Below are 23,026 nucleotides of genomic sequence, written 5' to 3' on the forward strand. Positions count from 1 at the left end.
TCAGGTATCAATGTATTCACTTTCCTGCTTTTCTCCCTGCAAAACATAGCAGGTTTCTTCATGGATGCACCATTTATTTTTCTCCCCCTTTTCACCCTACTGATCCATTCAGTAAGTCCTGAAGCCGTTTTGGTTGGTAAGACTGGGCAGCATTCACTTCAATCCTACCAAAGAACAGTATAGTCATCCTTTTTTGACTACCAGTACCTTAGCATTGTTAAGTCAGTAAGATATTTCAGGCAAAGGCTGAGTTATTCACTCAGAGACACTCAAATCCAGCTAGGCCTCTTGTCAGCCTTCTCCTTGGGGCATAGAAGTTCTTCAGCATCACCTTAAGCAATGAGTTTTGTTCAGGAAAGGGTGTTAAGTTCTTCCCCACGCTGCTTTGGCAGGAGTGAAACAGCACTGTAAGAACTGTTCCTCTCAGCTTAAATGACATGTAGCCCCATGAAGGGGTGTTCAGTCCTGCTGTGGTTAGATTTGTCTTTTTCATCAGATCCATGGCCAAGGTGATTTGCCAACTGCCATTCCTCAGTCAGCAGGAACTTTGCTGCTGATTGTAGACAGTCTCAGTTCCTTAAAAAAAGCTTAAGTTTTGCTGCCTCCTGTAGGGAGGAATAATGTTGGCTGGTGTGCTGAAGCAGGTTGTCATGTAATGCTGTCCTATTCCTTAGGTTAGCAGTGTGAACTCCTACATTGAGTTTCTTAACCAGTCTGTTTTGAGGTTGAAGGCAATCAGTTCTGTTGGCATGGGGAACTCTGATGGGTTTAGGTGGAGCAGGACATGTTTTCCCCCTTACTTCTGGTTGCAAAGAGGTGGAAACAGGTTTAGCAGACTCTGTCCAAAACCTCTGAATGGCTGCTGAAGGAAACCTTTCCTTAAAACTTGGTGATTTTTACCATCTTTGGATTTTATTTTTTTTTATTTTTTTTAATTCTGACAAGTTCTGCCTTTTAAGTGCATTTGTATTCAATTTTACACGTTGCTCTAAATCTTAGCAGAACTCTGATAAAACCTTAGCTTTAGGGAATAAGGTCATTAATTTATTTGTTCCCTGAGTATTTTTGTGACTGGGAGTCTGCACAGAGATAAGGCTGAATAAAAACAGAGCAATAAATAATCTGGATGATTTTGGATTCAAGATAAACAGACTATGCTAGGAATATAGAAAATGGACCTGGGCAAGAGATGAATGCTGTCAGGTATGAGGTACATCCTCTAAAAAAAATCATCACTGAAGAGAATTACTGGTAGGCAGAGCAACAGCAGGGTTTTTGTTTCCAGCAGGCAGAGCACTGGTGTAGAATTTTAAAAAATAGATAAATAAATATAAATGTTCTGGGTCTGACCAGAGATCTGTTTTCTTGATTTTTTTTTTTTTTTTCTCTGTGGAATAGCTTATGCTTGGGAGAAATCATACAGGAGTGGTATAACTTTAATTCCTGGTGACCAGCAGGCCAGGGCTTCCTGAAACAGAAATTGCAACAGGACCATCATGCTTCATGGATGTTTTTCTGTGCATGTAATTGTCTTCTAAATGCATTTGTACTCTTGAAGTTCACTACATTGTGAGTCAAAGTCCCTTTCCAGGCTGAAGACCACAGTGTGTACTTAACCTTTCCTCCTGGAAATTGTCATATACCCCTGTTGTTCTGCCACCCTCTGATACAGAAATATCAGCTATATCAACATCGAGCTGCTACATCATTGTTCTGTATTTCTTCCTCATTCCTACTACTGTTTGCCCTTTTATCACTCACGAGCTAGAATACTCCCAGAGCTGCTCATGTTCAACTCCAGGACTTTTTGAGTGACAATGAATGGCAAGTTCAGAGGATGTCTTTGGGTGCTGTGCTCTTACGCATCATGTACACTCGCTTGTGCTTGCGGTGGGCTCTCCTTATGGCTCATTGCCTGAATAGCTCCTTGAATTGTTCTGCAGCTTCTTACATTTCAGTAGAGACGGCCTAGATTGTAATAGGCTGTTACAGTCCCAAATTCCCTTCAGTGTGAGCAATATCCATTCATTCCTGTTCCTTAAGCAGTTACTGATCTACAAAACCTTCCATCTTATCCTTCTGTACTGTGCTGTAGGTCTTTGCTTCTGAAGAAGCTGAAGAGTCTTTGTCAAAGGTTTTGGAATTCTGTTACTCTACCAACAGACTCACTCATACCCACGTACTTTCTGATTCCTTTAAAAGATTAATAATATGTTTCTGCAGCATTATTTGCTTCAACAAATGCTATGTTTACAGTATACTAGTTTTGTTCTTGATTATTCGCTTCTATTCACAGCACTGGAGTAGGACTTAGTAGTCTGCTGTTCTTTGAAACCCCAGAGCCCTTTTGTAAAAATCTGTATCAGACTTTCCTTCATCCATTTGTTTGATATCAAGGCTGGTCAGCAGGAGTTACACACCACAGTGTTTTGTCAATTTGTGTTGCATTCTTTTGGAAATACTGGGGCTCTCAAAAAAAAGAAAAAAGAAAAAGAAAAAGAAAAAAGAAAAAAAGAAAAATTTCAAAAGCAGTTACAGTGTATAAAGCACAAATAAAGTAAAAGCTAAAAGCTATTGTGAAGTATCGCTATGTGCTTGCTCTGTTCTTGTATTTTTCCCTGGTTATCTGGTGTCCGTCACTGTTGCACTGTTGAGAGTTTAGTGTGAATGCTTAAGTTACCTTTCTCACTTCTGAAGTGCTCTCTCTTTATTTTGGTCATCTACCAGCCCAGCAGGCTTTCTTGCAGACAGCCTATCCTACTTGTGCTGTTTGGAAAAAAATATTTCAGTAGTGGCTTTCATACTTTAGTATAATTTTCTCAAACTCCCCCCCCCCCCCCCCATCTTTCTTATTGTTTAATTCAGTTTGCTTGAATTAGCATTCATTTCCGTTTTCCTTTTTGGATACCGCCCAGTTTATTTAAAAAACATCTTCTCACTGCCAACAGCACCTGACTTTTAATCATGCTGCCTTTCCTCATTCCTTTCTAGGCTTTTTAATTATTTATTTATTTAATTACAAGTAGTGGAAAACAACACTCTCAGCTTCTAATATGTTGTCTTCTAGAAAACTCTGAAATGCTATCTGAAAGCTTTTTAACAAGCCTACTCAGTCCTTTATAGTTCCCCTTTCTAAGAGAAAGTGTTCCTGTAACACTTCCTGACATTGAACTTTCAGTCATTGTGGCTACAACTAGAGTGTGGCTCCCAAACAGGTTTATCTTTAGCAGAGCTCAGTCTTGTGCTCAGTGTAGGTTTTAAGTTTGGATTTACCATCTCCCTTGAGGCAGTGGAGGTCTCCAGCCTGTGGCTTCTGTGCTTCCAAATGCTCTAGTTCCTCCTGGCACATTGTGGTGGATGGCAGATTCCTGCATGGGTGGCCAGTTCTTCCCTCTAGTTGTACTGTCGACTTCCCTTGTCCACATCTGTGTCAAATCTAAACTCTAGTAATCTTTATACCTGGTTTATTTAATGAAGGCAATCCTCCCTGGATAAAATTAAACAGTGCCAAAAGTCTCACTAATGAATTTAAAACAGGCTACTATTCAATTTTCTCATCCAAGCACTGAGTCTCTGCTTCTTTATTTGCCACTGCTTAGCAGTTTGGTAAATCCAGCTCTCCTCTCCCTCTTTCCATCTGGAAGCAGTAAACAAATGAAATGTCTCAGCCTCATGTCTCAGAGTATGGGATACTGAATGAGTCCTCAGGACCAGCTTCTCCTATTTTTCTTCAACTCTTTTCTTTTGTTCTTTGATATAACTAAAGATAGGAAGGACAAAGCAGGCACAGTGCTGGCCAAAGGGGCTGTGACATTTGGAGCTGTGCACAAAAGCCTAACTGAAGAGACCTCTAGTCATAAAATTGGTTTTTCAATTCAGTAGAGACCTAAGTGAGTTGATTATCCCTCTTAGAAATCCGATTTCTGTTTGCTTGCATGAATTCTGTGGTTAATTGTTAAATCAATGAAAATGTTCTTTCTTAACTTCTTATGGAAAACAGTAGTTCTATGGCTATGTAAGCAGAATAATATTCCCAGTACGTTTAAATAAAAAAAAAAAAGTTTTTGTGTTGTCACCATGCATTGGCCACCTCCTGACTAGGAAGAGCCAAACTGCATTTTGCTTTTTTGTCATTGTCTTAAGTGAATTTTTACCTTATGCTTTTTATCCCCAGTGGCTGTCTTTAGTAGCTAGTTGCTACTAAAGCTGAGGGAGGAAGCATTTAATTGAAGCTAGGAGCTTTTTACAGTCAGGCATAATGATGTGCCATTGGTTGAACCACACCAGCTGTTCTCAGGCACTTTCTTCCTTGTGTATTTGGAAATGGCCATTTGGCCAAATTGTAACACCTGAAATCATGAGCTTTTCTTGGCAGATGTTAGGGAACACTTAAGTAGTGACTTCCTTGTGAAAGAGAATCAAAAAAGCTGAGAAATCAACGCTTCTGTCCAGAGAGTAGATGTGTACGAATGTGGAGCTCTGAGAAGAGGCTGTATGTCACATGGCTCATTACAAAAGCTGCCCCTGGTTATACAAGACCAAAACAATGCTAGTTGTTCCAAAGAACCTGCATTTCGTATTGCTGCAAAAAATACATATCTACAGTGCATGAATTGCAGTAGTCTCTCTTGGCAGTTTTTTTTCTCTCAAAAGCGCTAAGAAGCAATGCAGGGTTTTCTTTATCAAGTCTGTTTTCATAATGGAAAATCGCCATCCATATTGGTGTATTTTGGCAGTCTGAAGTCACACTCATTGTGCTTCGGTTTGAAATTTAGGTGGAGAAACACTCATTAAGTCCACTGTAAGTGGAGCTGTTTGAAACTCCCTATTTGTCCTGTTAACTGATTTTGGTTACTGTGGAGCCCTAAAGCCAAGGATATTCACAGTGCTGGTCAGATTTCTGCTGGGTAATTAACTGTGTTGTCTGTAAGTAAGGGTGAATGTTTAACATTCTTTGCTCAGATTTGATATGTTGTTATCCCACCCATCGAAGACTTGCTTGCAGATCATTCTTTCTGACCCAGAGGGTTTTAGTCATAGAATCATAGAACCATAGAATTACTCAGGTTGGAAGGGGCCTCAAGGATCATCAAGTCCAACCTCAGCCTAAGCATAGTACCCTAACTCTGACAACCCTCTGCTAAATCATATCTCCGAGCACCACATTCAAACGACTCCATTTGTGCTTGGCTGTTTTTGACAGCCTTTTTTAACAGGCATTGTAGGAATTGTACCTTGAGTAGTTTGACTGCAGGAGGAAGCATTATGACTCTTTATGAACGTTTCTGACATGAGACAAATTAATCTCTTCCTGATTTTTTATTTCAGTATTACAGTAGATAACTGCTGTCTGTTCACCAGCATAAGCCGGAATCTCAAGTGCATTACCCACACAATCTGTCAGTCTTGCTGTGACAAAATAAATATTTTTAAGTGTTTTTTCCTTTCTTGGATTATCTGGTTTTGTTTTTTTTTTTTTTTTTTCATTTTCCTTTTTAATGACATAGCTGCCATTAAAACTCATACTTGAATAATTGGATCTGTTGTTTGGATCACCATTTTACTTTAAGCAGAATTGCTGATAAGCTTTTGTAGAAAAACCTGAAAAAGTAACTCTTCCTTGTGTGAATACAATGTTTCTTTTGTGCAGAAATGTATTTTTCAACAACTGTTTCTGCATCTCGCAACATTCTGTAGTACAGTTTTTTGTTCAAAAGCGAACAAGGATTGGCTTGTTTATAAAATCATAAATGAAGTTTTGAAAGACGTTCATTCTATATTTTTATTGTTATTTTTAGTACACATACAGGAGGGAATTTGTGCCAAATATAAAGACTTCTGAGTTTACTTATGGATATCTACATATACAGAGCTATGTTTTAGCGAACCAAAGCAAAACTTAGTATTTTTCTTATCAAAGTTTGATGGTGGTATCTTGGATGCTTTAGCTGGTCCAAGTGCTATTGAAAATACCAAATGCTACCGCAAATTCTTAGTGCTGACTTGAGTTTAAAAAATATCAAAATCTTCAGTTATAAACAACACTGAAGACATGAGATGAGGTAGATGAATCCTTGCTGCTCATCAGAATTAGGTGATCTTTTTACTCTGTGCGAAAAATAGAAGTTTACTATTTTCTTTTACAATATTTAGCTGTCAGGTGAATCTTTTCATAGCTAAGGAGATGGAATAGAAAAGCTCTACAGTGAAGCCTGCTTTCTTCAGGAATTTGATTAGTAGCTTCATTATAGCACTGTGCAAATTACATACTTGATACTATTATACGAAATAAGCTTTCAGTAATTACTGTTGGTATCAGCATCATTGGAAATGGAGCATTAGGGACTTGGTTTCATTTCGTAGTGCCTTCACAACAATCGGTGGTACACTGTACCTGTTTGCAACCAAGAAGACCACTTTAACAGCATGTCCAACAACCTTTACTGAGTGCTGGGGCTGAGGCAAGTGCATCACAGTGGTCAAACAAAGTGGAGAAGCCCAGCTTGTGCCCGGTGGGCCACCAGCTGCCTCACTCCTGACAAGGCTCCTGAAAGAAAAAGTATTTAAAGAGTAATGAGGAATGTACTGTCAGCATCTCCTTGTGGTCAGGAAAGGTTTGGATTTTAGGCTCTATACTTTCAGAAAATCCTTATTTTTATTTAAATGGTTCAGGTCCTAAAAGTGAAAACTAGAGTGAAGATGGATCCTGTCTTTCTTTAATGTCAGCTGCCAGCATTTCAGATTCTAAGTTTCAACCGAAAAATAGTTGAGCCAAATGGAGGAAGCATTTTGTCAAATGAATGGTAATCTGAATGCAAAGCTAAAAGATAATTGAACTACTTATGCTCTATCTTGTTCCTGCTAATTAGAAATGTACTATCTAAGAGCTTTTAAATTAACTGATGTAAAATAAATTGTAATTCAGCCCATCTGAGACTGGACAGGAACTTTGAGGTTTGATGTCTGGTATGGTAGGAATGAAGTATTTTCTTGGGATTGAGCCCCAAGCTTTTCATAGCCTTTTGCTTATTGTATTAGGTAACACCTGTCAGTGCTTGATAAATCCAAAATTATGCATAATCTAAATTCTTTTGAGCTTTACATAGGCAAATATGTCAAGCTGCCACTTCCTAAAGCAATGTATATCCAAGCAAAAAAATGATGGGAATTGCCATAATGCATTAGCTTCTTAGCAGCATTTTCTGACAAATCAGTGCTGGCTGCTGCAGAGGGGAGAGGAAGGTAGAGGGCAACAAACAGCTTTTGTGTAATCAACCTGCAGAAATGCCTCCTTCTGCCTGGTGGTTGGCTCTTGCTGTCTGTCTCCTCACTGCAGTAGTGCTCAGCGTGCCACTGTTCTGCAGGGGGACTTGAGAAACACTGGAAAATGCTCTGTTGAGCTGAGGGGATGCTGCAGATCTGCAGTGCCATAAAACAGTACAGCTCTAATTTGGAAGGTGAAAATGATCTGTCGAATGTCATAGAAAAAACAAGCTGAGGACAGCTATGGGCACAACATGAAACAGGAGCCTTCAGGGGAGGAAGGGAGGTTTGGCTCCGTGTCTCTGTAAGGCAGCTTCCCCCAGGGAAGGGAATTTATTTCTGGCTTCACTGTCCTGCCCTGATATATTTACTGCTTATCCTTTTTCAGTATTGTGAAAGTGATACTATGGGCAAGATTGTTGTGATTAAAAAGGCGGCAAGATTTATTCTTTTCACTTTGCCGTTAGCACCAGTGTTGGCACTCTGTACAAACCTGGTCATGAATTAGAGTTGTGATGTTTTAAGAGGCATGATAGCAAGTACAGCTTGTGCTTCCAGGGGCACCAGTATTGAAACTCAGTCACATAGCCTTGCAGGTTGCTTCCAGAATGGAATCATACAGAACCTATAGCTGTTATCAGAATAGGAAATGCTGTTTTGGTGTAGGTCTAAGCTGTTAAAAAGTGTGTGAGAGTGATTTTGCTATTGCATGCTGAAGAAAAGAAAAAACCACCACCTAGCTCTCCTCAACTGATCAAACAGTCCCTTTTGGGCCATCTGCTCACTTCTCTATAACTCCTGTTTTGTAAGTTAACTAATACAATTTTATATTGATGTGGATGATGCATAAAAATACCCTGTAATGATTAATAAGTAACAAATAGAATATGAACAATAGATTTACTTAGTTATATCTTACAAAGAAGTGCACGGTTGTGTGTAGTTCACTTCTGTCTTCTTGAGGCAGTGCTGCCTCTGACCTGCAGGCACTCAAGCAGGAGCCTCAGCTAGCACCTTGGTGCTGGCAGCCGTATGGATGAGTGAGCTGTTGCAAGGTGCCTCGTGAAAGAAGCTCTCATCCATTTTCTGGGGGTGGTGCAGTTTACTGCAATAATCATAATAAATCGATGACTTAAAACAGCAAGCAGTCCTGAATTCAGAATGAAGCTATGTAAACAGCGTGCTGCCTGCTGAACCTCTGTGTCCTTATAAGATAAGAACTGATCTTATGAGAAATGGAAGCTGCAAATGGAAACAGAGCTCCTTACTTCTTGTTAGGCTCTGCTAGCATTAAAGCCACTCAGAGAGAAAAATGCATATGCTATCAAACAATTAACAGTAAGTGATAATTGATATTACTATGAATCTCATACACTTTTCAACATGAAATATAACTTAAAATACAATTTTAAATTGTGAACAGCTTTATATTCCTGCAAATTGGAGTTTAAAGCTTTATTGTCAATTACAATTTTAGGATTATTTGTTAATACAAATGCTACCAATACAAATTGAGACCTTCAGCATTCCACTGATTTAGGGCTCAGCTTGAAAGGGGACTGACTTGAGGGTCTCAGGAGTTTTCTGGGGGCACTCGCAGTAGACAGCAACAACTGCCTGCTGGTCCAAGTACACAAGCACAGTTCTCTGAAATCAGGGTCCTGGTGTGCCTTTGCAAAACACAGGTGCTAGTTAGATAGCTGACCTGAGGACAGTAGTATTGGGAAGGTGAACTGGTTGTAGCCACACACACTTACTTTTTTCTGGAGTTGAGATGCTTGCGTTCTATGGAATGGAGGAATTCAGGACAACATAAGAAGCATTTCAATTAGCTCAAGATCTCAAATTGTCCTCTATTTGTCTGACTGGGGCTCACTCTTAAGTCACTATCACAGTGCTGTCATCATTTGTTTCTTACATTTTTTATTTCATGGCTGGAGCATTCTTTCAGGAGAAGCAGTGAACAGCCTACATCTGCAAGTCTTCTGGTTGCTATCAGAGAGGCTAAGGATTATCCAGGCCTTGGACCAGGCAAGCAATCATTTCTGCAGGACATCAAGGGCAAGTTAGTAAGTAGGGCACTAAGCTGTGAGAGCAGGAATTTCCTCAAGCTAAGGAGTGTTCCAGCCCAGCTCTGTAGGTTTTTGTACAGAGGCATTCCCTGGAGATGTCTTCTGCTGTGGCTGGCATGCCACCCCTCCTGGGGTGGGAGGAAGTAAAGGAATAGAGGGTGGTGCTGCTTCCTTGCAGCAGGGGTAGAAGGAGAGCAAAAATAATTCACATGGTTAGTATATTGGCTAATGGTCAGAGGAAGCATTGCTCACCCTATTTCTATTAGATCACTGCTGTGTCTTTTGAAAGGTTACTTCTTGTTCCAGTCACCAGTCCACCCATGCTTTCATTTGATAATACAGTGCTTGTTTGGGAGCAGGAAGTTTTCACTTGTGCACTGGTCCAAAGGTGTTGATTCCATTCATCTATGGGTTCCCTCTAGAAAGAAAGCAAAAAACCCGCTCCTCCCTGTGACATTGCTGAGGAAAGCTGTGTACAATCCTTCACGGATGTGTTGCTTCTGCTTGTGCTTGCCCTGTACAAGAACCTGGGGAGGTCAGCAAAAGTGACGCAGAGAGCTGCGATGACCTCTCCCCTCAGCTCCACCAGTAAGAATTCCAACTATTTGTTCTAGGTGAGCTGTCTTGATTCCCAGCTTATCATGGCTGACCTGTGGGCTGCAGCTGAATGGGCACCGTGCAGAGCAGAGGCTGCACCCTGCAGTGTGTGGGCAGGACAGAGCACTGGGGATGAAACTGGAGGCTGAAGTGCATTTAAATCCTCTTTGTCACAGAGCTTTCTGTGCTTTGAACCTTCCCTGTGCCTGATTTCAGTAGCAGCTTTTGTCTGGATGCCCATACCTACTTGACCCTGTCTTTTAAAACTGAAGCATGAGCTTGGAAATGTAAGCATTTTACTTCCCTTTCTGATGTTTAAAATTCACAGATAGACTAGTACTGTAAAATTCAGCCTCAGATGTATGAAACGTGTGGTTTCTTGGTGTTTGGTTTGCCAACCACTGGATGTCACTGCTGCCTCACAGAAGTTTTCCCAGCTCCTTTTCTGTGGGTTTGGACAAACAAGAATGGAGGCTCTCAGGTTGTCACTCAAATAATTGCCCGCTCACATTTCTTGGAAGAAATGCCACATTGATTATAATATACATTAATTGCTAATATCTAAAGTAAACTTCTAATTCCCAGTGCAAGGTAGGAGACAAGATTGTGCTGTAAATTACTGCAGCCTGCAGAAGCTTGCGTGCTTGATGAGTCAATGTGCTGACTGTCCAGTAAGTGAAATCAAGTTTCTGGAAAAAAGCATGATTTAGAGGCATAAATGCAACATTTTTAAGACTTACAAATGGCACATTTTGCAACACATGATTTTTCAAATTTAAAAAGTGAAATGTGCTGACAGATTTGAGGAGATTAAGTTGGATATGTAGCAGAAAAAAAAACTTATCTAGAACTCTGGCTTTATGTTTTGAAAATATATTAAATACAGATTTTAAAAAATGCATACAAATTGCTCACAGATGTGGTTCTGAATTCAAGTTTTTATAAAAGGGTCACTAAGATGATCAGAGGGCTGGAGCACCTCTCCTGTGAAGAAAGGTTGAGGGAGCTGGGCTTGTTTAGCTTGAAGAACAGAAGACTCTGGGGAGACCTCATTGTGGCCATCCACTACTTAAAAAGGAGCATATAAACTGGAGGGGGAACAGCTGTTTACAAGGGTCGATAGTGATAGGACAAGAGGGAATGTTTTTAAACTGAGACAAAGGAGGTTTAGGTTAGATATTAGGAGGAAGTTTTTCACACAGAGGGTGGTGATGCACTGGAACAGGTTGCCCAAGGATGTTGTAGATGCCCCATCCCTGGAGGCCAGGCTGGATGTAACTCTGGGCAGCCTGGTCTAGTGGTTGGCAACCCTACCCATGGCAGAGGGGTGAAACTAGATGATCTTTGAGGTCCTTTTCAACCCAGACCATTCTGTGATTCTGTGATAATGGGTTTGGGTTTTTTTAAATACGGTAAATTATTTACTGCCTCTCATTATGCTCCTGATCATTTTCTACCTACATTTTCTACTATGGGAAGTGAGAGGAAAAAAGCTCATGGAAGATTCTGGTTTGTTGGAGTGTTCATTTTGTTTGAAGGTGGTCTGAAATGTCACGACTGTCTTTGACTGGATGAAAAGAAAAAAGAAGTTTTCTATCATAATGTTTGAAGATGCAGGTCAGCAGCACTGGAGGCAAAATTTTTCTCTTTCTACATAGTTCTTGAACAGCGCTAAACTGGCACTCTGATTTTGAATATATAATGTTGTTTTCCTGCATTCAAATCTACCTGTGCCACTGAAATTAATCCAGGTGAGTATGTATCCGTAAAACAGAAAATGATTCTGTTATTAATCTGCTATTAAACACACAATGGAAAATCTTCCCCGAACCAGCTGACTTCACTCCCCTGGGCAGCATAGCCCTTTTATCTCTGCAAATAGCTGCACAAGGTGCTGGCAGCCTAAGTGCTGCTGCTGCAGGTTGAAGTGCCGCAACTTGTAATCAACTGAAATCTTTGCGAGGAATTTGTGGAAGGAATACATGAGTCACCTGATCCGTTTAAAAAGAAAAAAAAAAAAAGGCCATCTAGCACCTGTGTGTTGGTAGCTATGAATGTGATTAGCTGCAGCTACTTCAGGCATAACAGCTATTGAGGTGGAGACTTTTAGATATTTAGGTTTACTTCTAGAGATCGTGCTGTTGCAGGGGTTGCATCAAGCCTGACTGAGAAAGAAAATGCCTAATCAGATAGCTCTTAGTTATAGATGGATTTCATTCAGTAATTTTCATCTCCCAGGGAGCAAAATGAATAGCCTGTTTTGACGAATTTTAGTTTTCTTTCTGGTGAATGAGGAATATGCATTGACCTTTTTAAGTATATAGAGAAATATAACTGTGGAAGTTTCAGTGTTTCCATTTGTCAAGAATAATTGTTTAATATACAATGGATATATTTGAAAAGTCAGATTCTCTCTAGTAGAGATTTTCCCTGCTGAAAGATGGAAAAAAAGAATAAGATCCTTCATCTTTTGCTTATTGAAACCTAAAGCACTACGTCTCTGTAATAAATAGAACAAATGAATTTCTTCTCAGAAAGAGTGGTGAGGTCTTGGAGCAGGCTGCCCAGGGAGATGATGGAGTCACTGTCCCTGCAGGTCTTCAAGAAGAGGGTGAATGTGGCACTGAGGAAAATGGTCTGGAGTGGTCACAGACATGGGCTGATGGTTAGACTAGAGGATATTAGTGGTCTTTCTAGCCCTAATGATTCCATGATTCTATTATTTGGAAACAGGGACTGATTATCAAGTAGGAAAACTTCAAGCTATAGAAATTTCGGGGCTGGTTGTAGTTAGGGAGACTGAATAATCTCATTTGGGAATGTAGCTGAGGAAGGGAACAGTTGCAAAATAGAAGTATTGTTGATTACTATGATTTAATGAACGTTGAAAAGTGTGGCTGAATTACTTCTATTGCTTGCTTCTAAATCATCTGTAATCCTTCAGGGGAAGAAAAAAAACAGACCTTCCAGACACTTTGTGTCACCACTTTGTGGTGGACAAAAATGCAAAGGGCCTAAAAAAAAGGTGTTAGTGCTATTGTATTCATTTACTTGCTTGTCCTTCTTCTTCATCTTCAGTTCTTGTATTATAGGCTATTGCCTTATAACTTCAGCAGCAGGAACAGGATTCAAAGATAATGATGTTATTTAGGGAATGCACAGGCACAAAGTTTGGCACAAATCTTACAGGAGGGAAGGACAAGGGAATGTATGTTTTTTTCTGAAAGCATAGTGAAATTGAAATGTTGAATGTTTCAAGTAGATGCAGAAAGGCTTTTCATGGCACACTGAGCTGGAATTTAGTGATGCAAAGTTCTGCTGAAGCACTTAGTAGGAACTGGCATAGGAAATAATCACATTTCTAATGTCACTCTCTAAGACATAAGAAAGATGAGAGTAAGTAAGAAAGATATTACAGCCAGATACAGGCTTAATTGAACCTGTTACTTGAATGTCCATCCAATGCATTTGTAGGGATGTAAACTGTTTTTTTCATTCAAAATGTGCTATTTATTAATGTGATAGCATTTATTAGCAAACCTTAGATAGGCATTACATTTTCAAATAAGCCATAACTTCTAAAATGAAGTGGCCCTTCAGGCCTTGGTTTCTCTCTTTATTTCTTTGAGTTTTCCACATAACTGTGCCATGTGTTCTAAAACTATGGACAGTTGCACAGATTTGGCCAAGGTTGTTGCTTTTGTGTGTCAGGTGAAATATGTGACTGCATTCTGAGCAGAGGAAGGGAGAGCTAAATGTGACCTTTCTTTTAGCTATGTTTGTTATACCTGAAAGTTTAAATATAAGTAATGAAGATCCCTTCTTGTCTGCATAAAGCCAATGGAATGCTTTACAGGCAAAAACAAAGCAGGAAAAAAGCATGTCTTTTATAGTAAGTGAGCCAAATGCTTAGCCTTCCCTAAACAATGGTATTTTAATGGCATTCTGGCAACTTGCAGCATGGTGCTGGCAGCAGGGATGCGCAGAGCCTCGCACCTTTGCACATGGTCATGGAGGCAGCAGTTGTTTGGCAGCTCCATTCCACTCTCTTGTGGGAGGGAAAAGGCCTTGCTTTCTGAAGCGGGCTGCTGCTCAGGCCTCATGCCACTGCTTGAACTGTAGTACAATTTACGTCCTCGTTCTCTTCTGTCTGAAACACAGCCCTCAGCAAAGATGCACGTGTGGAAAGGTGTTGTACATCACAATGTCAAAACCAATGCAATGAAATCTTTTCACAGATGCAAACACTGGCATTATGATGAAAACCTGCTCACCTCCAGCGTCGTCATTGTCTTCCATAATGAAGGGTGGTCCACGCTGATGAGGACGGTTCACAGCGTCATTAAGAGAACACCTAGGAAATACTTGGCAGAAATTGTGCTGATCGATGACTTCAGCAACAAAGGTATGTTGGAGTATTAATACACTGCTTGCAGAAAAGGCAAATGCATTTTTTTTAAATTAGTTATCTTTTGATTTATTACCTGCTGTGGACTGAGTTGACTACAAGGAAAGCAAGTTGATTCTTCAGTCTTTTCAGCAAAGGAAAGCTCTTTCCCAGTGAGCTGCTTTCATGAAGGTGACAATCCTTTCTATGCAGTCAGTTGCTTGAAAAACAGGGCTTGTATTACTTCTCTCCTGCAGCTGTGGAGAAGTATGTAGGAGGCTGCTGGGAGAACAGGTCCCTCTGTCAGCTCTTGTGAAAACACAGTTTTGAGAGTATTGAAGGAGTTTGTGTTTAACCTGTTACAAATAATTAATTCCCTTATTATGTAGAGGAATCCAAATTCTTTCTTCTTTTTTTTTTAACTAAAACAAAAATTTATCTAAGGCAATTCATTTTCACTATCTTTTTCATTTTTAACATCCTTTAGCACTGTGGTTATTTCTCAGGGCAGTGAGGGAGCTCAGAATTTAAGCACATGTTGAATTCTGCCTTTCTTTGAGACTTGCATATTGATTCAGAAGTCCAAAGATTTTCCTCTTCCTTTGTAATATACAGCCTTAGTTTATACTGATAATGTATGTACTTTTGTGTGATTCTTAGAAATATAAACATACACTGACTTTTTTTCCTCTTATGGAGGTATCTTAAGGGCTAATACAAATTGAGACCAAATACAGAGAGTTAAAATATGACTATAAGGTGATTGGTATAGAGGAAATCACCTTTTTTCAACTCAGTGCTCTACTTCGAAATTTATTTTTTAAAATGCAATCATTTTTTGCAAGATTTTATTGCTGCCTAGCTTTTTGATGGAAGTTGAGGCAACAGAGTAGTTGCCTAAGTAAGAACATTTTATACATACAGCAAGCATATTCTTGTCACTGAGACAGTGCTTAGACATCAATTACTGCCTCTGACTTTCTCCTTTCAGACAAATTACTTGATTTCTTTGTCGCTTGTCTTGTATAGCAGTACATCTGCCTCATCCCCACGTTTATGGGAATAAATCCATAAAACCTGAGAAACTTTCAGGCATCAAGGTAATAGTGAGCTAAAAAGGTACCTTTACTCCTAGGTTTTGGTAGAATAGATTTGTAGAAAATGCAAATCTGTGACAAAGAGGTAAAGTCTTCAATAGTTCTACCCCTGCAAAAATCATGGTTTCAAACCTTTGCCCCTTGTGTGTCATTTGATGCTATATGGCTCTGATTTTGCAGGGCAGAGCTAATCCATTATTTTGACGGAACTGTAAGCATATATGATATGGTTATATCATATATCATATGGCAGTTTCTTTTAAGATGACAGTGAGGAGCTAGGGTAGGCTTTTAGGAGCACAGGCAAGTCAGAACTGGTCAGGAGAGTAGAATACACACTCTTTGGTCTCTCTCTGTGTAATAGCTGCATTGGGCACTGACAGCAGATAGCTCCATGCTGAAGTTCTGTCCCTTTCATCGAGCAAACTGCACTTCTTCCTGTTCAGTCTAGCAGCAGTTATTGTGTTCTGTTGGCATGCCTGCATATCTGCCTGGTATGCCTGAACCGATCACATAGTCAGGATTGAGTATAAATTGCTATTAAAGATAATTAAGGAATGCTAATTTTTACGTCATACCCATAAGTAGGCAGGTATTATTTTCTGTTTATTTTTACAGGAGATGAAAAGTTACCTGTATTGTAAACTTGTTTACATCTGGCTCAGTCTAATAAAGATACTGAATGGTACATAATAGTCCCCTATATTCTTTACAGCCTCTGAGAATTTGGCTTAGATATACACACACGCTATAAAGCAGAAATATCTTCTCTCCTAAGGGATATAATCTTAATAATTCAGTCAGCAGACATGGACTGTGTTTTTCCTTTGTGGCTGGGATCACAGCTTTCCTTCTGAGCTGTTCAAGGACTGCCTGAGTGAGCAGCATGAAATAACTGCAATGCTGATGGTCTCTAGAAACATCTCCAAGGTTTTACTAGTGATCAGTCTCAATATTTGGGTTGCACATGAGTCATAGCTGACTCTCTGCTACACATGTCATTTATGGGTTGAGTTTGGCATAACTGGTGCTACACTTTTCCAGTACATGACTAATGTTAAATACAGGTAATATTTTTCCAGAAACTTGTTTTGGAATGCAGAATCTGTGCTTTTTACACACATATGTATGGTTAGCTGATAGATACAGCTAGCCTAGAACTAACTTCCAGCAGACCCTTGTCTTCATTTTTCCTAGACTTCATTTTCCCAAATAACATAGGTCAGAAAATGGAGTAAAGTAAGCATAGGATGAAGTATTCTTATGTGTGAGCAACTGGAAAACAAGCAGGGACTGGAATGGCTCTGTACACCTTGCTGCAACTGCATTATTTCCCTATAGTAATTCATTAAAATGCTTTAGGCTATTACTTGGTAAACATAATTAACTTAATTTCAATCATTCAAATTGCATTCCAGATTTAAAAATGGCTGAGGGAGGAGAATCTAGCTCCACTTTTTTCTCCCTGGAGAAAAGCATGATCTAGCATAGCTGGGGTGACACGCCAAGCTGCCTGAAGTGATCCACAGTAGTTAGGAGAGCTGCACATCACAAGCAGTCTTTGCCATAGTAGAGCTGCTGGTGGCTTTTTGCTTCTCCAGCCAAAGCAGAAGTGGTGCTGATCAAACAGGCAGGCTTCGTGACTTTCTCCTCCCCGCCTGCTTGCAGACTGCTCGCTTTGTGTCTGCTTTTTCTTACATACCTTACAGGCAGAAACAGTTGTGGCGCTTTGAAAATGCTATTTTTCATTTAGTTCTTTGTGGAAAGTCAGCTGGGAGCAGCCTCTTTGCAGAATGATGCTGCCTGCCTGCCTTCATCTCCTCTGCAAACAGCAAGTCTTGGCTGTGGAGGGCTGCTCAGGGAGAAGTGCTGAATTCAGCTCCAGCATGTCTTTCTTTGCCAACATGCAGACAGAACAGTAACAAGATGATGCCAAGCTAATTCAGTTGCACTAGTTCTGATATTTGCAGTGGAAAACTCTGTACAAATGCATCCTAAAATCCATTTACTTATGTTTTCTTTACGGTTACCTGGTGTAGCATCCCTTATGATAATAAAAATGGGAAGCAACGGGCATTGACAGGTAACAGTATTTTCAGTTTAATAGTGCTCACAGGTGGGATCTGAAATGTGAATGTGTACCCCTGTCTGAACTGAGAGCCCTATACTGGCAGTGTTAGAGTGTGGGGACCAGGAGGCAGCAGCTTTAGGGAGGGCTTGTGGTGCCATTCCTCTTGTTCTTTAATAAATGACATCCATGAGTGGAGGAAGAAAAACAGAGCTCTCCTCCTCCCCACCCCCAGCTGCAATCTGCAATGCCTAATGCCTTTTGGAGAAAGGATGTGCTTTTTAAAAACATTGATTCATGCTGTAATCATGCAGTGAGACTTGAGAGAACCACCCAAACAAGGGAAGACCAGATTGGTGGTTACAGTACTTTGGGGGGTAAAATGGACATTTTAAAACAGGAAATAAAATATCTGTTGACAGATATAATAAATATTCATTTTAGGGGAACGACATTTAATGTTGGCCAACAGTATTTCTAACTGCAAAAGGATCAGGGTTTTATACAGTACTGTCACGCAGCCTAGCAATGCCAAGTCTCTATAAAATGGGAAAAGGGGAAAATTCAGTTTTCCTGTGGGAAAGAGCACTTGCTGCTAGCCCTGGCAAAGACTGGGATAATGGACTGCAAAGCCCTGGGACTTGTGCTGTGAAGAGCTTTACTGAATAAGTGTTATAGGTTTTTACAGCTCCCTGTGAACCATACGTAGTTGAACCTTTGATAAGTAAAACATTTGGCTTCACGTGCAAGAGAGCTGGAAATAACTTTATAAACTCTAAAACCTTCCTGACTGTTGCATGTATTGGGAATGTGCAGAGCAAATAATGGTGTGGTACAGAGGTTCTCGTAGTACTATTTCAGTGTGACCTCATAACTCACTGAAAGTTATCCTATAGCATTTTTTATACAACTGTCATATCGCATATTCTCTATATAACGCATGATACGCTACTCTATATAGCATAAGTGATAAAATTGTTCTTTCCCTTGTTTGATTTTTATAGATCCTTGACATTTTTCTAGTTCACAAGGCTTTACAAAAGAAACTGTAAATGTGTGTGAGAAAAGAGGATACTTAAAACTGTTGCTTGAGAAAACTTTATTTAAAGAGGAGGGATAATATCAGTATGGAAATAATACAGATTTTGAAGATTTTCTGGTCTTTGGTAGGACTGCTGAATTTTCAAGTTTGGAAACTTCACTTACAAGAAATAAACATTTTTATCTGAGTAATTTATGTGTAGCTTTTGTTTAAAATAAACATTTTTAAAATACTTTTGGCAAGAATATAAAACTTAATAAAATGTAAGATGCAGCAAACTCCAGGCTTCAATCCTTTTAAGTCAGAGTGCAGAAAACAGCATAGCTGAAGCACCTTGATGGCTGATTGCTATTGCAAGGGATGTCCTTGTCCTTCCACCTCAGCGTGTCCCTCCTGGCCATGCCCACCTCTGTGGTTTCACCAACGAGGAGACAGGCCAACCTCAGCCAGTTCAAAAGCTACTCCTCAAGCCCGATTAACAGCTTGTGTGGAACCACAGTAGGCAGAAGACCAGCATGGATGCTAGGTGTTGGATAGGCTTGTGGAGGAGCTAGGAGCAGTAGAGAAGGATGTTCTGTCCTTCCTGACACCATGCTCTTGGCTCAGCACAAATCTGAGCACAGCATCATATCTGTCTGCCCCTCCAGGCTGCTGCAGACCACGCTGTGGGTGTCCCTGCCTCAGCTTAGGGGGCTTATTTTGGGTGCTGATGGAGAAACAGAAGCTGGACGTGATTCGTTCAAGCCTTTTAGTACGGAAATAGATTTCAAATGAACAGCGGTAGTTGAATTAGCGTAGCCTCAAACTGTGAGTGCCTGACTGCCAGCCCTTCTGCCTTTTTGAATTTTCTCAACAGAATCAACTGTGCGAAAATATTATGCAACACTTGCATCCTTTTTTTCAAATTGTGTGGTAGAAATGTGCTTTCCAGAGTAGTCTGGCAAAGCCCAAGTGCAAATACAAATCTAAGCATTTCAGTGTAGCCCGTTTTGGTTCTTGTGGATAACTCATCCCTTTATTGGCCAAGTCCTTTTGGCTTAAATTTTCTTGTCCTTTTTGTGTTTGTAGCATGATCATCAGTATAATGAGCCACAGCTCATCCACTGCAGTTCTGGCTCTCTCAAGTATTGTTTTTATTAATTTAATTAGAAGATTAGCCCAACACCACTGCTACTCCAAGCTGGGACAGGTCTAGATGAGAGAGGGGAATAATTTGAAAACAGTGGGCTTTTGTCTCAGATTTCCAGATCTAAGAGACTAGCATAACATTTTTTAAGTCCAAAGGAAACGTGGCAAAGAGAGATGATAAACTGAAAAGCAGTGCCTCCTACTGTATATGTGTGACATTATCTGATGAGGAAAGACCATATGCTGAAGTGTGGACACTATATTGGTCTGTGTGATCAAAATACATGTGAAGACCTTGAAGCCACTTCATGGTACGTTGAAGTGACTGGGAGTTTTTCATCCAGCTCTGCTGCACTGTGGCCAGCAACTTGACCTGATTTTTCTTGAAATGTGATTTTAAGAGGTGAATTTGTGCCACAAAGTCAGAGGGCTCCAGGGCTCAATCCCTACATGTTTAGTGTTTGTGCACAGTAGTACAAGCTGCTGCTTGATTTCAAGATTCCCTAAGTCCTGTATGTGTGTTGGTATTTTTAAGTAGAGTTGGAGTTGGGTTGTATTAAGAAAACAAACACGTCTATTACTAAGCTTCACCCAAATAAATTTTTCCTGTTATTTGATAGCTCACCTAAAGGAGAGACTGGATGACTACATTAAGCAGTGGAATGGTCTTGTAAAGGTATTTCGAAATGAAAGGAGAGAAGGTTTAATCCAGGCTAGAAGCATTGGAGCCCAGAAGGCTAAGCTTGGACAGGTAGGATCCAGCTCACACGCAAGTCTTGATTAAATATATACTTAATTTTACACCTTTTTGTTTGTTCGTTTCTAATATTAAGGTATTTCAGTGTAAAATAATATTAATTAAAACTTTGTGATACGATTGTTCGTTTGCTTCTCTGTTTCTCTCTTTTGAAGGTTTTGGTTTATTTGGATGCCCATTGTGAGGTGGGAATTAACTGGTATGCGCCACTTATAGCTCCTATCTCCAAGGACAGGTAATGCTCTCCTGTGATTGTGCCTGGCCTCTTGGAAGCAAAAGTCAAAGTAACAGTCTTCACTTTTAAAGTTAAAAGCAATATGTTGTATAACTGTGTCAACTTCTGTCTGTATCAAACCATGTCAGTATTTGTTGAATGACAGATTTGTTGTCTCTCAGCACAAAAGCTATGTGAGGAGGAAGGAAAACAGGCAAATCAATCTCCAGATTTTCTATTTCAGTAGGTGTGCTGAATATTTTGTTTAATATAGATTAAATATCAAACAAACCTTCTCTTTTGCAGTGATCTCAGTGATCACAGGTACAAAAACATTCTATTCTAGGCAAGAAAGGATGATGTTTAAACAAAGTGTTTATTTTAACTAAAGATAACTGTTATTTTTGGTGAAGGAAAAGTAATGGCAAAAGTTCTGATTTAACAGGATTTAAAGTTACTGCCATCTCAAGAGTTTTATAACTGCAGGATTGCGAGATGGTCCAATCTGACTTCTGTAAAGCACTGTGGAGCACTGCCTCTAAGGAAGCAGGGTCTGGGGCTGAGCCCATCTGTCCTGCAAGGCCAGGTGTCTGCAAGGAGCTGGGACCTATGGGCAGTGATAAGAGCAGGGATCCCAGGGACTCCGTGTCTGGCTGCTGTTCCCATGCACTACCGTGCTCCCAGTTTTGTAGTCTGGACTACATGGGTTTACAAAACCACAGGCTTGTTTAAACACTTTAATCCTATGAAGTAATGGTTTAATCCTAAAAAGCTATTTATTAACCTGTCATACTGGCAGAAGTTTCTAGAAGAGTGTTTTTTTGTGTGTTTTTTAAAGGTCATAACTTAGCTGCAAGACTGTTTGTAGGCCAGAATACTGGATAGAAGGAGTGGGAGCTGTGTGTGCTCCCACTGAGACTGCATTGCTCTTACACCTGACAAAAAGATGGGAGGAAAAGGCAGGTGTAGGGCTCATCCAGCACTGCACGTGGAGGTGCTGGGAGCTCTGCAGCCTCCCACCAAGTGCTGTTCCCCAGGTACAGTGTACTGGTACTTCTGCACTGAAGGAAAGAGCACAGCATTATCACTTCTTGTCTCCTGCCTGCTTTTCTTTCTCATCTGAGAGTTGACTTATAAAGATGGAAGTTCTTGAAGAAAAAAAAATAAAAACTAGGATTGCAGTTTGGTCACCAAGAGATCCATTTGGGAAATTTGGAGAGAGTAACAGGATGATGTGTTTTCATTGGTGAAAGTTGTATATGAGAGATAACTATGAGAAGCATACTGTAAATTAAAAAAAAAAATAAATAAATAAAAATTCTATTGGAGGCTGTTGCTAAATGAGCACCAAAACATCTTTTTTATCCTTAAAGTGTGGATTTGCAATATGGTTGAATGGGAGCAAACAGTGAACATCTGTATTTGCGCTAGTAAAAGCTAAGCATTATTACCTTATTGGCAGCTAAGGTCTGATGTGAATAGAAGTTACAGAAAATAATAATAGTCTGAGAACCCTAGCCCTCTAAAGGCTCTTCTATTGCCTCCAGCAATGCTTTGTAAGAAGTACACATAAAGGAAAAAGTGTAAGTGAATTGATATGTTAGCATTTCATACCCATCTCTCCTGCTTTCAGAACCTCTTCTCAAAAAGAAAAGCCTCTCTTTTTTCTAACGAGGCATCATTTTGCAAGTGGCTTTTCATATGAACTGTTTTATGAGATTAATAATTAATGGTGAAAAATTCAGGTTAGTCATATTACTCTTCTTAAATTGCATTTTGCTCTTTCTTTCCCTTCTATAAACGTTTCAGAACTACATGTACTGTACCTCTAATAGATTACATAGATGGGAACGATTATTCCATTGAGCCACAGCAAGGTGGGGATGAAGATGGTTTTGCCAGAGGGGCCTGGGACTGGAGTTTGCTATGGAAACGAATTCCATTAAGCCACAAGGAAAAGTCCAAACGAAAACATAAAACTGAGCCTTATCGGTAAAAAGAGCTGTTTATATACTGTGAATTGTAACAAATGAGTGTCTAAAGCCTTTCCTTCTTCCCTCCTCCCTCTTCTCCCACGAATCACGGTTGGCGCACGCATCCTCCGTGGGTCCCTGCGCATAACCACATCCTCCCCGCCACCATCCGCCACCCGCAGAACCACATGCACTGTGCCGCTTATAGATGTCATAGATGGCAACACTTTTAAGATTGTGCCGCAAGGGGGTGGTGACGAAGATGGGTTTGCTAGAGGAGCGTGGGATTGGAGTATGCTATGGAAGAGGGTGCCCTTGTCCAAGCGAGAAAAGGAAAAAAGAGAGACAAAAACCGAACCGTATCGGTAAACACTAAATCACTTACCCATTTCTTTTTTCTTAAGTAGATATTGATCCACTAAATCTTG

General features: G+C 40.1%; 1 protein-coding gene across 3 annotated transcripts in view; it reads left to right on the top strand.

Moving 5' to 3' along the window:
- The window catches only part of GALNT7 (polypeptide N-acetylgalactosaminyltransferase 7), a 68,101-nt gene that overhangs the window by 30,626 nt on the left and 14,449 nt on the right, over positions 1-23,026 (top strand). For 2 of the 3 annotated variants that reach the window (XM_031607566.2, XM_090138920.1), the window contains exons 3-6: positions 14,171-14,337; positions 20,275-20,405; positions 20,567-20,646; positions 22,781-22,963. In XM_031607566.2, the coding sequence (XP_031463426.1) occupies positions 14,171-14,337; positions 20,275-20,405; positions 20,567-20,646; positions 22,781-22,963 (561 nt within the window). Of the gene's footprint in view, positions 1-14,170; positions 14,338-20,274; positions 20,406-20,566; positions 20,647-22,434; positions 22,618-22,780; positions 22,964-23,026 lie in introns of all 3 variants that reach the window. The other variant, XM_031607565.2, reaches the window with a different exon arrangement.

The sequence above is a fragment of the Phasianus colchicus genome, chromosome 4 (genome assembly GCF_987193195.1).
Source record: "Phasianus colchicus chromosome 4, bPhaCol1.hap1.1, whole genome shotgun sequence".
In the NCBI taxonomy this organism is placed as follows: domain Eukaryota; kingdom Metazoa; phylum Chordata; class Aves; order Galliformes; family Phasianidae; genus Phasianus; species Phasianus colchicus.